General features: G+C 36.7%; 3 protein-coding genes across 3 annotated transcripts; 1 reads left to right on the forward strand and 2 right to left on the reverse strand.

Moving 5' to 3' along the window:
* Window positions 1-1307: 1307 nt before the first annotated feature.
* On the forward strand, window positions 1308-7268 carry LOC132634805 (uncharacterized). Its single transcript, XM_060350893.1, has 7 exons — window positions 1308-1498; window positions 1769-1947; window positions 4055-4116; window positions 4201-4336; window positions 4998-5067; window positions 6323-6388; window positions 6811-7268. The coding sequence occupies exons 1-7, from the start codon at window positions 1403-1405 to the stop codon at window positions 7024-7026; spliced, it is 825 nt and encodes a 274-aa protein (XP_060206876.1). The 5' UTR covers window positions 1308-1402; the 3' UTR covers window positions 7027-7268.
* A 761-nt stretch (window positions 7269-8029) lies between these two features.
* Window positions 8030-8560, reverse strand: LOC132637066 (uncharacterized). Its single transcript, XM_060354215.1, has one exon. It carries the CDS (start codon window positions 8558-8560, stop codon window positions 8030-8032), a length of 531 nt encoding a protein of 176 aa, XP_060210198.1.
* A 2463-nt stretch (window positions 8561-11023) lies between these two features.
* On the reverse strand, window positions 11024-12526 carry LOC132634806 (cold shock protein CS66-like). Its single transcript, XM_060350894.1, has 2 exons — window positions 11709-12526; window positions 11024-11255 (listed from the first exon to the last, which is right to left on the reverse strand). The coding sequence occupies exons 1-2, from the start codon at window positions 12441-12443 to the stop codon at window positions 11241-11243; spliced, it is 750 nt and encodes a 249-aa protein (XP_060206877.1). The 5' UTR covers window positions 12444-12526; the 3' UTR covers window positions 11024-11240.
* Between the last annotated feature and the right edge of the window lie 289 nt (window positions 12527-12815).

Genomic DNA, 12815 nt, shown 5'->3' on the forward strand with positions numbered 1-12815 from the left:
AAATAGTACTTTTGGTCCCTATTTAGTTACTGGAAAACTAGGATTTTGATCCTGTGATATATGCTTCAATACATTTATCTTCAATTAATTAAATTCATATGAGACTCCGCCTTGTGGGATTACACTGCTTATGTTGTTGTAATTAACCTCAATAGCCGCCTACCGAACCGGTTAAACTAAAAATAGCCAATGAATATAAAATTTGTGTACAATATATGTATAACCATGTAGCATCAACGTATAATCTATAATATACCACTCTACCAGCTAGCAAACAATAGATTCGACAGGCTTTTTATATAAAAATCCCGAAAATTAATCCTAGACCATGGGCCTACCTTATTGATCTTCTTTTCAGCCCAGCCCGTATATTTCCACCGTTTTGCAAACTTCCTGCAAAATTTGGATAATTAATAGTGTAAAATATTATTTAATTTAACTTATCCATTTTAGAAAGGGCCTTTTAGAAATGTGTAAACTTTTAGAGAGAGTTTGGCTCCAATGACCCATGGGAAGACAATTTTTCTTTTATTTTATAGGAGAATAGTACTTTTGGTCCCTCTTTATCGGTAGTTATGTGATTTTGATCCTTTAATATATGGTTCAACACATATATCTTCAATTAATTAAATTCATATGAGATCCTAGCAAACAAAGAAGAACTAACTTAAATAGCCGTCTATCGAACTGCTTAGACTAAATATTGTTGGTGGATATATATATATAACATATGCATTATTTTAGGTACATATATGTATAACTGTGTATAATTAATGTATAAGGCCAATTCGCAGGAATGCCCTTATTTTGGGGTGGTTTTTAATTTTTACCCTTCGTTAGAATCCCTTGGTTTCGGGTTCAAACCCCTGTTCAGTAAAAAATAAAATAAAAATCACAAGGTAGAGTTTGGCTTCGCAAGACAGAGATTTGCTTGCAAAACTCTGCGTCAGGCAGAATTTTTCTACCTTACTTGTTCATGTAAGGTTTTGCAAACTCTGCATGTAAGGAGAGCTTTGCATTCAAAATTCTGCCTAAGGTAAACTCTTCCTTGCTAATCCAAACCTCTGCCTTGCAAAATTTCCTTTTTTTTACTGAGTTAGGGTTCAAACCCAGAACCTTAGGGTTTTAGGCGAAGGGCAAAAATTAAAGATCAGTGCTTTTGAAGGCCAATCCGCACAAAAAAATGATGTATAATCTACATATACCAACTAGAGAAAGCCAACAATGGATTCAACCCCAAAACAAATCCCAGCCCATGGGCCTATTTCCATGATCTTCTTTTCAGCCCAGCCCATATTTTACCTCCCGTTCTGCTAACTTCCCCCAAAATTAGGCGCGAAAATCAATATCGGCAAAACTAGGTGTTCAAAGTTCCAGTTAGGGCATCAGTTTTCCGATCCAAATGTCGAGCCGACGAGCATCAAAGCGCATAAGTGTAGAGCAGAAAGAAGAAACAAAAGATAGGAAAAAACAAAAAATGGAAGAAAAAGAAGCAGAGGTGAGTAAAAGTTCGAAAAAATTCACCAGTAGTGGTATTAACCCGAAAGTAGGCCCACGGGCTAGGACTTAGTTTGTTAGAAGCTCGGGTTAAGCTCACAAATGGCCTTAGGTGGTCTTGATTTTTTGGCCTCTCTTAACAAAAAATTTAAAAAATAGTCTTTGCTTCAGAAAATTCCCTAGCTAAAGCTTTTGTTGTCCATCGAGCATAAGTTGTGAATATAAATAAGTTTAATATACTTAAACAATAAACTTGTGCCTGTATTCACAGGAATTGGTAGAAATGTCGACCCAACGAGCTTCGAAGAGACGACGTACAGTGCAGAAAGAAGAAGCAAAAGATAGAATAAAGCAACAAGTAGAAGAGGTTAATGGAAGTTTTAAAAAGTCAGCAGTAGTTGTATTTGCTCATGGTGCTGGTGCTCCTTCCACCTCTGATTGGATGATCAGGTCATTTCTCTTTTATGTAATTTCACTTTTAATTTGTTTATCTTAGTTTGACTTGTCACGGCGTTTAAGAAAATAAAAAAATTGGATCTTGTGGTCTTAAATTAAAGATGTATGTAATGTACTCCTATTGATTTTAAACTTTGAGTCTTGTGGTCTTAAATATGCCATGTAAGATTTTGAGCATAAAGAGTTACTAAATATAGAAAGTGGCAGTTACTAGTTTCAAAAAAAAATATAGAAAGTGAAATTCTTTCTGAAACAGACTAAAAAGGGAAGCGAGTCAAATAAATCGAAACAGAGGAAGTCTATGGATTTTGATTTTAATAGGTGATACACTTTTTGTACATAGCCGAATCTAAAATTTGAAGTTTATGGGTTCCTACAGTGATGTCAAATTAATATTATAATGATACTTGGGTTCATAGTCAAACATTTATAGATATTTAGTAAATTTTTCACTATATATATGTAGTGAGAGAGAGAGAGAGAGGGAGAGTCTGCGCAAAAGCTGCTAGGTTCACGTGAATCCATAATCAGGCCTCTGAATCCAACCACGTAGCTTAAGTTACACCTACTTGAGTTTCTTAAAACGTAGCTGGTTCTAAGTTTGGGTAAAGGAGGAGGGTGGTGGTAGACTGATATCGAGCTGAAAAAAATGTTTGAACTATGGATGTAGAAATATATTGGATTCCTATAGCTAATCCACTAATTTGGGATTTGAGGTGTGTTGGAAATTGGTTACTGCAAATGCAACAACAACAACATACCCAGTGTAATCCCACAAGTGGGGTCTGGGGAAGGTGGCGTGGACGCAGACCTTATGTGGGGACCCCTGGTGGGACCCTGGCCCTGGTGGCCCATGCATGCTGACATGTCATGACATACTCAGGTATTGTACGTGAGAGGGTGCTTAGCCAATTCGAGAATACACGTATATTAAAAGTAAGATATCTACACATAAGTTACTTGTAACAATACTACAGACATCAGAATGAACACATACTGAAGTACCTCGGTCAAAAGAGGTCTAGAAAGTAAGGACCCGGGCATCCTTTCTGACTACCATCCTGATACATAATTTGTACTAGAAACTCAACTCAAGATAAATTACCCTTTTTTCTTTATTCACAAAGGTTATAATTAGGTTGTCTGGATGACATCAACTGATTTCACGTAAAACAGGATAAAGTTTCAAATTGGGAAAAGTATGGTTATAAGAATAAAGTAACACTTATAGTTGGCACTTTACTGAGAGAAATATTCAGGTATTGATGGCGATACATGGTGTTCTAAACGCAAGCAATAACTATCACCTTGAACCCATTGACTTCCCAACCAAGATCAGTGGATGCCCAGGGTATTTAGCAGCAACCTCTTTGACAATATTAGAGTGAAAATCAACCAATTTTTCTGCCTTGGGGGGTGCTCTCCTCTTTCCACCAGACATGTCTGCCAGAGTCCATAAAATTTCAGCAGAAAAGTATGCATTATACAGGTGTGCTGTTTATACGTGGAATGAGAGGGTGTCTGCCAGAGTCCTAGTAGGTAGTCGCGGTTTCGATCTATAGTCTATTGTCCTTTGTTTCTTGCTACTATATGTTGTTTCTTGTACTTCGATTATCTTATTTATCTGTGGTAGCTACTACTCCCTTTTTTAGACTACTCTATTTTGACTTATTCGCTTCCTTTAGTTTCATTTGCATTTTGCTTTGAACTGCTTGTGCATATTTAACCTTTCTCGTTGTGTTTTCTCTTGAGCCGAGGGTCTTTCGGAAACAGCCTCCCTATCTTCCGAGATAGGGGTAAGGTCTGCGTACACTTTACCCTCCCCAGACCCCACATTGTGGGATTTCACTGGGTATGTTGTTGTTGTTGTTGTATCATTTGCTTCAATCAACAAATACTTTGTTGTTATTTAATACATAGAAATATCACCAAACTATTCTATTAGCCAACTTATATGATTTTATATAGTATTTTCTTCCATGCTAAACATTTCAAGAAAGAATGTTAGTTACGTGTAAATGGCTTTTTCAAAATTGGAGTTTAGCTACATGCTTTATAAGTAGCATAAAGCTTTTGTATAACTTATCCTAGCTTTGTGAAGATGGAAGGAGATGTTGACCAAGGCACTGAATGCTGCTGAAGTTGTGACGTTTGACTACCCATGTAAGATTTATGTGTCATTCCACGTATAAACAGCACACCTGTATAATGCATACTTTTCTGCTGAAATTTTATGGACTCTGGCAGACATGTCTGGTGGAAAGAGGAGAGCACCCCCCAAGGCAGAAAAATTGGTTGATTTTCACTCTAATATTGTCAAAGAGGTTGCTGCTAAATACCCTGGGCATCCACTGATCTTGGTTGGGAAGTCAATGGGTTCAAGGTGATAGTTATTGCTTGCGTTTAGAACACCATGTATCGCCATCAATACCTGAATATTTCTCTCAGTAAAGTGCCAACTATAAGTGTTACTTTATTCTTATAACCATACTTTTCCCAATTTGAAACTTTATCCTGTTTTACGTGAAATCAGTTGATGTCATCCAGACAACCTAATTATAACCTTTGTGAATAAAGAAAAAAGGGTAATTTATCTTGAGTTGAGTTTCTAGTACAAATTATGTATCAGGATGGTAGTCAGAAAGGATGCCCGGGTCCTTACTTTCTAGACCTCTTTTGACCGAGGTACTTCAGTATGTGTTCATTCTGATGTCTGTAGTATTGTTACAAGTAACTTATGTGTAGATATCTTACTTTTTATTATGAGTTATTACCTTTGCTCAAATTTGGTTTGCTGGATGTTCTACTACTTTCCAATTTCAGTATTTGCATTGTTTCTTTGAGATATTATGCTGAAAGACACTTAGATTTTTTCTTTAATATTTCACATAATCATGTTTATTTTGGGGTGCATTGCCTGATCTAATGTATTCAATGCCTTGGTGCACCAGAGAATTGATGAAGTACAAAGTAATGCCATTTGATTACATGTTAATACATGCAACAAATGTCCTCTTCACAAAAAAAGTCCTCTTTTGGTGTAGGGTTAGCTGCATGGTAGCTGTTAATGGCATCGGCGTTTCAGCTATCGTTTGCTTGGGTTACCCATTAAAGGTTATCTATTGTCCTGATAATAGTCCTGTCCTTCTTACCCATCTGTATCACAGCATTAATTCCTGCTGTGCAGTTTTGAATTGTGATGCATGTAAACTGTATCCTTTTGTTTTATTTACTTCTTTAATCTTCTCTTTTTTCGCTCAAGCTGGATTAGTTAATGATGATTGATTTGGAAAATCTATGTCTATATTTTTAAAGCTTAGGCAGTTGAGATTCTACCTCCAACATGTATTTTGCTGATGTTCATGGATTTTTGTATGTTTCTAGTGCTGGATTGAATTATTTATTCTTAGCATACAACTAAAAGATCTTAAAAAACTTATAAAACTTGCATCTCTCTTTTTTCACAAGCTAGTAAGATGGATACAAATTTTAGCTTGTGTTTGCATCCTCATGGACGACAGTTGGACGCCAGTTGGTTTGAGTCGTAAACACCAACTTAAACATCTGTTTTCCCTGGTTGTTAAATCTGGATTGTTATTCCCTTTATTTGAAACTAAGGAGCTGCTCTACAATTTGTCATTTTTAATATCTTTTCCATAAGTCAAAAGTCCATTGCAAATTAGAATTTGGAGAAGAATAACAGTTATTTATAAATCTAAGTGTTTATAAGAAGAAAATCCTCAATTTCCTCGTTGCTAATTTATCTATTTTTAGCACTTCAGATTATTTTCTAATCTTTCTTGATAGCTATTTCGATGTAATGGTTCTTGAGTACTTGCATCTATTCTTTGGTCGTTGGAGCCTACAAAATGTTTGAGTATGTACATTACACACAGACACTTCGCATCACTGCAATTCATAGATGCACAATTGGAATTGGTTGCTCTCGAGAATCTATTTGTGTTTGATGTTTATGTACATGTTATTTGCGTGATGTGCTGCATTCAGTCTTATTCCAAAAGCAAGTGCTCTGTCACTCCTTAGTGGTTTAAATTGATTATTTAGATTAGAATGCTCGTAATATAAACTAAGTGCAGGTACCTGAGCAACTTAATCAAGAACCAAAGCGATCACATTAGTTTTTGAGTTGGATGCTCATGTTCATGGTGTTCATTACTTATTTGGTTATACCGGCGGAGATGTTTAGGCATTTATCTGTATAGATTGCAGTGAAAATATATACTCCATGTAAATGCATGCAAAGTTTGCCGTTATTATAGTTGTTTTTAACCTTTGAGTAGTTATCTTTTACTGAATATACACAGTCATTTTTATGTCTCTTTTGTAAGTCTAGTTGCAAATCTTTCAGGGTGCAAAGGGTGCAACACGAGATGAATTGCTGTTACAAATTGATGCACCTATTATGTTTGTGCAGGTAAAAGCACTTGCTTATAGATGGATCTGTGTTACATGGACATAAAGGTCTCTTATGGAGGCTTATTTCTTACACGGGCATTATTTAATATTCACAAGAATGGGCATACACATTAGCTAAATCTGAATTGCTTACAGATGGGCTATACGCATACTTGTTATAGGTCGGGCTAATATATACATTTGAACCGACATACATGCATACATAAATACGTTTCATTATGATTTCTTTTGACTGCTTTTGTGCACTCATGGCTACTTTGCTAGGTCATATATCTAATTTTGTTATATTATTCACATCTCAAATAATCATGTTTGTTCTCAGCCATTACTATAATACCATATAGTTGTTTGGGAGGGGGTGATGGTGCTAAGTGTAAACTTATTCATTCTCAAGATTTTGTATGGCTTATGTTCATGTAGGGTAGCAAAGATGGGCTTTGTTCACTGGAGAAGCTGGAAGCTGTAAGAAAGAAAATGAAGTGTGCTAATGAATTATATGTGGTTGACGGTGGTGATCACTCCTTCAAAATTGGCAAAAAGCACTTGCAGTTGGCTCAGTCCACCCAAGAGGAAGCTGAAAAGCTTGCTGTTCATGCTATTGCAACTTTTGTTTCTAATCACGCGAAAGAGGGGTGACTTTTAAGTACCTAACTGTAAGAAATGGGTGATATTTTAAAAGTTTTTGTCCAGTTTGCGCAAAGATGCTTCATGAATTCCTCCTTTAGTGTAGGATTTTTTTTTTTTTTTTTTTTTTTTTTTTTTTTGTAGGGGGTTTCTTTTTTGTTTTGTCATTGTTGTAGCATATCTGCAAATGTTGCTCCCTGTAACACACTACTAGTATTAGTATTTAAAGCATTAGCCGCAAGTTATTTTGCCCACCTCAAGTGTATCCCCTACGTCTATTTTTCTATGATTCCATTACTTTCATGTTGTATTTTCATGCAATGGACCAAGCTTCTATATGACAAATATGGTATGTACTCACTTAAAGAAGTAGCAAGGTTCCTATAGGTAGTTTCTGGAATTTTTTTTGTGGTTTTGCTTATAGCCAAGATATATGGACTTCTAATCGGGTTTTCTTCGTTTTCTATAAGATTTGGAAAGGATATAAGCAGTCATTGGCTATTATATGTGCAACCCCGTTCATGAGGTATTTTCTGACCACCCAATTTCTGTTTTGTTTGGTTTAGGTAATGCTAAAGCAGTTGTAGCGAGATTATATGGCCATATTTATTGGTTAAAAGAACATATTTTCTTTCTTCTGATCACTTAAATTCGACGATGAAATTTTTCTTTGCATAATCAAAATGATACTGACACGACACATCATTCCTCCATTTAGGTATAAGATATGTTAATGAATGCCTTATTGAAGTTGCTTTCATTCTGCACTTCTTGTAGTTGATCTTTCACAGGACTCCTCTCTTAGTTCTTCACACAAAACAAGAATTTTAGGTTGTAGTAAAGAAAAGTTTGATGTGCTCTGGTTATTGGCTAAAAAGTAAGAAAACATTTATTTATAAATTTTAAGACATGTTACTTCAGAACAAAGCTTCACAGTCGTGATCATTGTGAAACGTTATACCAAGCTTTCATGAAGATAAATGGTTATTAACACAATTGCCTTCTGAATTGTGGATCATACCTTCTTCCTTCCACACTTTTCATTATCGCTGTCATCACTGCTGCTACTGCTGCTGTCGCTGAACTTGTATTTTTCTTCTTTGTTCTTCTTCCTCATAATAGTAGGCATGCAGTGGACTTCCATCTTTTTCTTTCCATTAGTTGTAGTATGAGTTGCAGTTGAACCATGGGATGCAGAGTGCTGGGACTGGTTATTATGAGTGCCATGAGTTGCACAGGACGCATGGCAGACAGACCGGCGTCCTTGCTGGGTGTGTGCCTTCTGGCCCTGTTGAGTATGAGGTTCATGGTGAAACATTTTGTGTGCCATTCCTCTCATTTTTTCAGTGAAAGAGTGGTTCTCATTATTTGCCTTTTGGTTTGTATGGGTGCAAGTCTTGTTGCACACAGTTTTTTGGCTAGTTGGAGTGCTTGTCTTGTTGCAACCAGCCTTTTGGCCTGTTCGGGGGCTGGTTTTGTTGCACAAGGTGGAGGGTTGAACATGATTGTTTTGTTGAGTGGGCTTGTTCCATTGGACTGATGCCATGAGTGGTTGAATTGGCACTAGAGATATTGTCTTCTGGACTATTGCCTTCTTCTTGCTTGATATTCAAAGAATGACTGAAATATATATATATAGGGAAAATAACACTCTATGTGCATATATATATACATGTACAATATCAACATGAGTTAGTGGGTGGGTTTTTTTTTTCTTATCTCATCAGTTGTCCTATTACCTTTGAATCTCCTTTTCTGCCAAAGGCTAAACTTTGAAGAGCATCTCATTCTATTCCCGGCCAATTCCTTTTTTTTTTCCCTTATGTTTATATTCCAAATCCTTCTTTGCTTTAAATGTTTTGATTATCAAAAAAAAATTCCAAATCCTTCAACCGAGCTTTTGACCGCATTCCCCACATATATTGCACTGCACGAAGAAGTGGTAATGTAGCCCATGAACTGACCTATTGGCTTTTACAAGAATTGCAGAAAGAATAAGACTGGTTGCCGTCCGTTTGAGATTCCCATACCTTTTCTTCCTCCTGTTTCATTTGAAAAAATACAAGAAGAAATTGTTCTGTTCAGACTTAGGAGACTTGCATAATAAAATAGAACCCAAAAAGGAAAAGGAAAAGGAAATGCTGGAATTCATTTGCTATTTAAATCTTGAAAGTTTGATGGGCCAACAATTTAACGATTTTCTCTAGAAGGATCGAAGTGTAAATTTCTGAGAGAAGCAGTGCTGAATCTTATTCTCATCTTGACTAATAGTGAAGGCGAATCAACTTACTATTTAATTGGAAATCATGAAAACATTATTAGTCATTTCTTCTTGTAAATAGTGCCTATTGCTGGTGCTCTCAATTGAAGGCCAACTAGTTGAGAATTGTTGAGGTAGTCGACATCTTTTAGGTTTGAACTATGGCTAAAAATGATCACCTTCGCAAGAAGGTTCAAGTAGCATACTTCGAGTATAAAACGATAGAAGGTTGCTTGAGATGGTTTGGTCTTGTCCTACGTTGATCTCTATATGCACATGTGTGAAACAATGGGATGAAGATGTAAAAAGAGAAGGAGGTAGACCTAAAATCAGATGGAAGGAAGTTATCTCGAGGGACCTACAATTTCTAGGTATTCATGCAGACTTAGCAAAAGATAGGCCACAATGAAAGAAAAATATCTATATAAACAATATATTAGTTGAGAATATGTTTTACACATTTGCACTTCTATTGTAGATTTGTAGGTTTTACACGTAATAGTTTCTATTTATATTTGCAAAATATTGGCATGAGATGATTTAAATGGAGTAACGTGGTAAGTGAGGATTCATATAACCGACTCCTACTTTTTTGAAACTAAGGCATAGTAGTAGTAAACTAGTAGTTGTTATTGTTATGCCTCTAGGCGAGTAAAGAATTTTGTGTAATGGACTAGATTTCTCCTTCTCTCTGTCTCTGCTATCCGTCTCTTTGGGTTTGGGATTTATGAACATGGTCATTCATTATTTTGTTGTTAACATATGCGTAGTCCTCTAGGCCCGTAAATATCTGCCAGAGTTTGATTAGTTTCAATATACTCTCTTCCTTGGTTTACAGGCTGGACTGGACAGAGCCAAATTCAAGATTTAAACTTAATGTGTTCAAAGTTCTCTCTTTCGACATGGGTATAGAACTTAATATTTATACTACTTTTTCAAGTTTTCTTCACAGATACACACATGTATATGGTCTTAATCAAGAAGGGTGGGTTCAACTGAACTCATTCCTAAAGCTATATGTCTGTCCTTCCTTGGGTCCGGATGGTGCTTCTGTCTCTTGTGCGATCTCATTGAATTTTTCTTTTGGATTCTGTGATCATCTGGTTCCTGCTTTTAGTCTTATAAAATGCAGTAGGATCAAGGCCTCCAAATATCTGATAGAGTATACTCTTTCATTTGCTACTAAGTTCATGAGTAGCCAGAACAGTTTAATCCTAAATATCTGATATACTCTTTCATTTGCTAATACGTTCATGAGTAGCCAGAACAGTTTAATCCTTTCTTTTATTTTCATTTTACATTTATCTACTTTCTTATTAGTTTCTGGAATTCTTATGAGGAGTTGCCAGGATGTTTTGAGCATTCCTCTTAATTCTCACATCTCATTTGAATGGTCAGAAAGAAGATAAACTTGCTTGGGTACTAACAAATCCTTCAAAAATTATATTTATCCGCTTTGAAATCATGACTTGCTCTGCTGCGTATAACTCTAAGAAGTAGAATGGGAAGTTTTATCCAAATGCGGAGAAAATGATCATTCCATTATGATTGATTCTTTCTTTCCTCTTTTTTTTTTTCTCTTATTAGCGACTCTTACTCCTTCCATGTTGTGTGCACATGGAGTTCCATGTCTTTGCTCATTGTTTGTCCATTTCATTTTTCACCATTAGGCAATATTGATTAATTATCCAGAAAAAGAAAAGAAAAAAAAAAAAAAAAAAAAAGAGGGAGAGAAGAAGAGACTGCCTATCTCAGAACATTATTTCATTACTGGATAGACCATAGTTGATAGGTACATAGAATTAGTAGCATTTATTCATGTAGCACATCTCACTCTCTCACAGACACACTCACACACACAGAGCACACGTCTCTCTCCTTTAAATAAAGTACATAATTATTGAGCAACAGAAGTTCATTAGTGGTATAGCTTCTGTCTCTTACTTGATTATTGCAGCTTACTTCTTCAGCAACTCCCCCTCTGCAAAAGCAAAATAACAACTTAGGTTTCGAGGTAAGTTTGGTAACTAGTAAAATTGCTAGCTCTATGAAATTGAGCATTGTTGAGGAATACACTAACTGATTCTAGATCTGTTCCCTTTCACAGTTTGTGGATGTCCCATTTTTTAGATCAATTTTGTTAAACATTTGATAAATATACCTACTACTAACAATGACATTATCATCTTTTTCTTCTGTATTGTCAGTGTCCATCAGACTGAATATTGTCAAACCTCTATAACAGCCATCTTCTATAACAACCATGTTTTCTGTGAAACCAATCTTTCATGTTATGCTATATTATATTTATATATATATATATATATATATAACAACATTTCGCTATAACAACCAAGAAATATCAGAACAAACGACGCTGTTAGAGATAGGGTTGACTGTAGAATAAAAAATTGACCAAGGTGTTAGGCTATACCTTGCTCCTTCCACAGTTCTCGTTGTCGCTCTCATCACTGCTGCTACTGCTGCTGCTGTCACTGCCATCTCTGCAGCGTCCATCTTTGTTCTTCTTTCTCCTCATTGTTTTGAGCTGATCACCTATCTTATGCATGAAACCACCTTCCTTCTTTGAGCCATGGCATGTAGTCTGCTGGTTGTGGTTGCCATGACTTCCATGCGTAGCAGTGGATCCATGGCCTGCTGATTGGTGATTTTTGGCGCCATGGCATGCAGTCTGCTGGCTGGGGTTACCATGACCTCCATGCATAGCAGTGGCTCCATGGCCTGCTGATTGGTGAGTTTTGGTGCCATGGCATGCAGCCTGCTGGCCGTGGCTACCGGGACCTCCATGCATAGCAGTGGAGCCATGGCCTGCTGAATGTTGCGTTTTTGCGTCATGGCATGCAGCCTGCTGGCCGTGGCTACCATGACCTCCATGCATAGCAGTGGAGCCATGGCCTGTTGATTGGTGGGTTTTGGCGCCATGGCATGCAGTCTGCTGACTGTGGCTACCATGACCTCCATGCATAGCAGTGGTGCCATGGCAGGCGGATTGCTTACCGTGGTTCTCGTGGTGATACATTTTGCCTACCATCTCTTTCATTTTGTCACCCAAAGAGTGGTGCTCATTCGCCTTGTGGCAAGTGACAGTGGTGGTTTTCTGGCAGACAGTTTGTTGCGCAACTGGCTTTTGGCACTGAAGTGATGCCATTGGATATGTGTGGAACTGAACAGAGAATGACTCTTGTATTTGATTTCTTGTTTATTATGGCTTGCTCACTTGACATGGCCAGTCATATGACTTCTATTTATACTAGTTTTGGTAGTGGAGATTCTTCTCTTTTAACACCTCAGATCACTAACTCTTATCATTTTTTAATCTCTTTTTGTCAGGTAAAGCTTTTTGAGTGAGTATTTATTCTATTCCTTGTGATAATTGAGTTATCTGTTCATTATTTTATTTTCTCAACTTGGACAATTCTATATGTATGGAACAAGAATAGTTGGAAGAAAACTCTAGATAAGTGATCATGTGGCCGGGGATATGATAGTTTAAATTTGTTGATCCTTTCCCTTTTGATTG

The sequence above is a fragment of the Lycium barbarum genome, chromosome 4, assembly GCF_019175385.1.
Source record: "Lycium barbarum isolate Lr01 chromosome 4, ASM1917538v2, whole genome shotgun sequence".
Taxonomy (NCBI): domain Eukaryota; kingdom Viridiplantae; phylum Streptophyta; class Magnoliopsida; order Solanales; family Solanaceae; genus Lycium; species Lycium barbarum.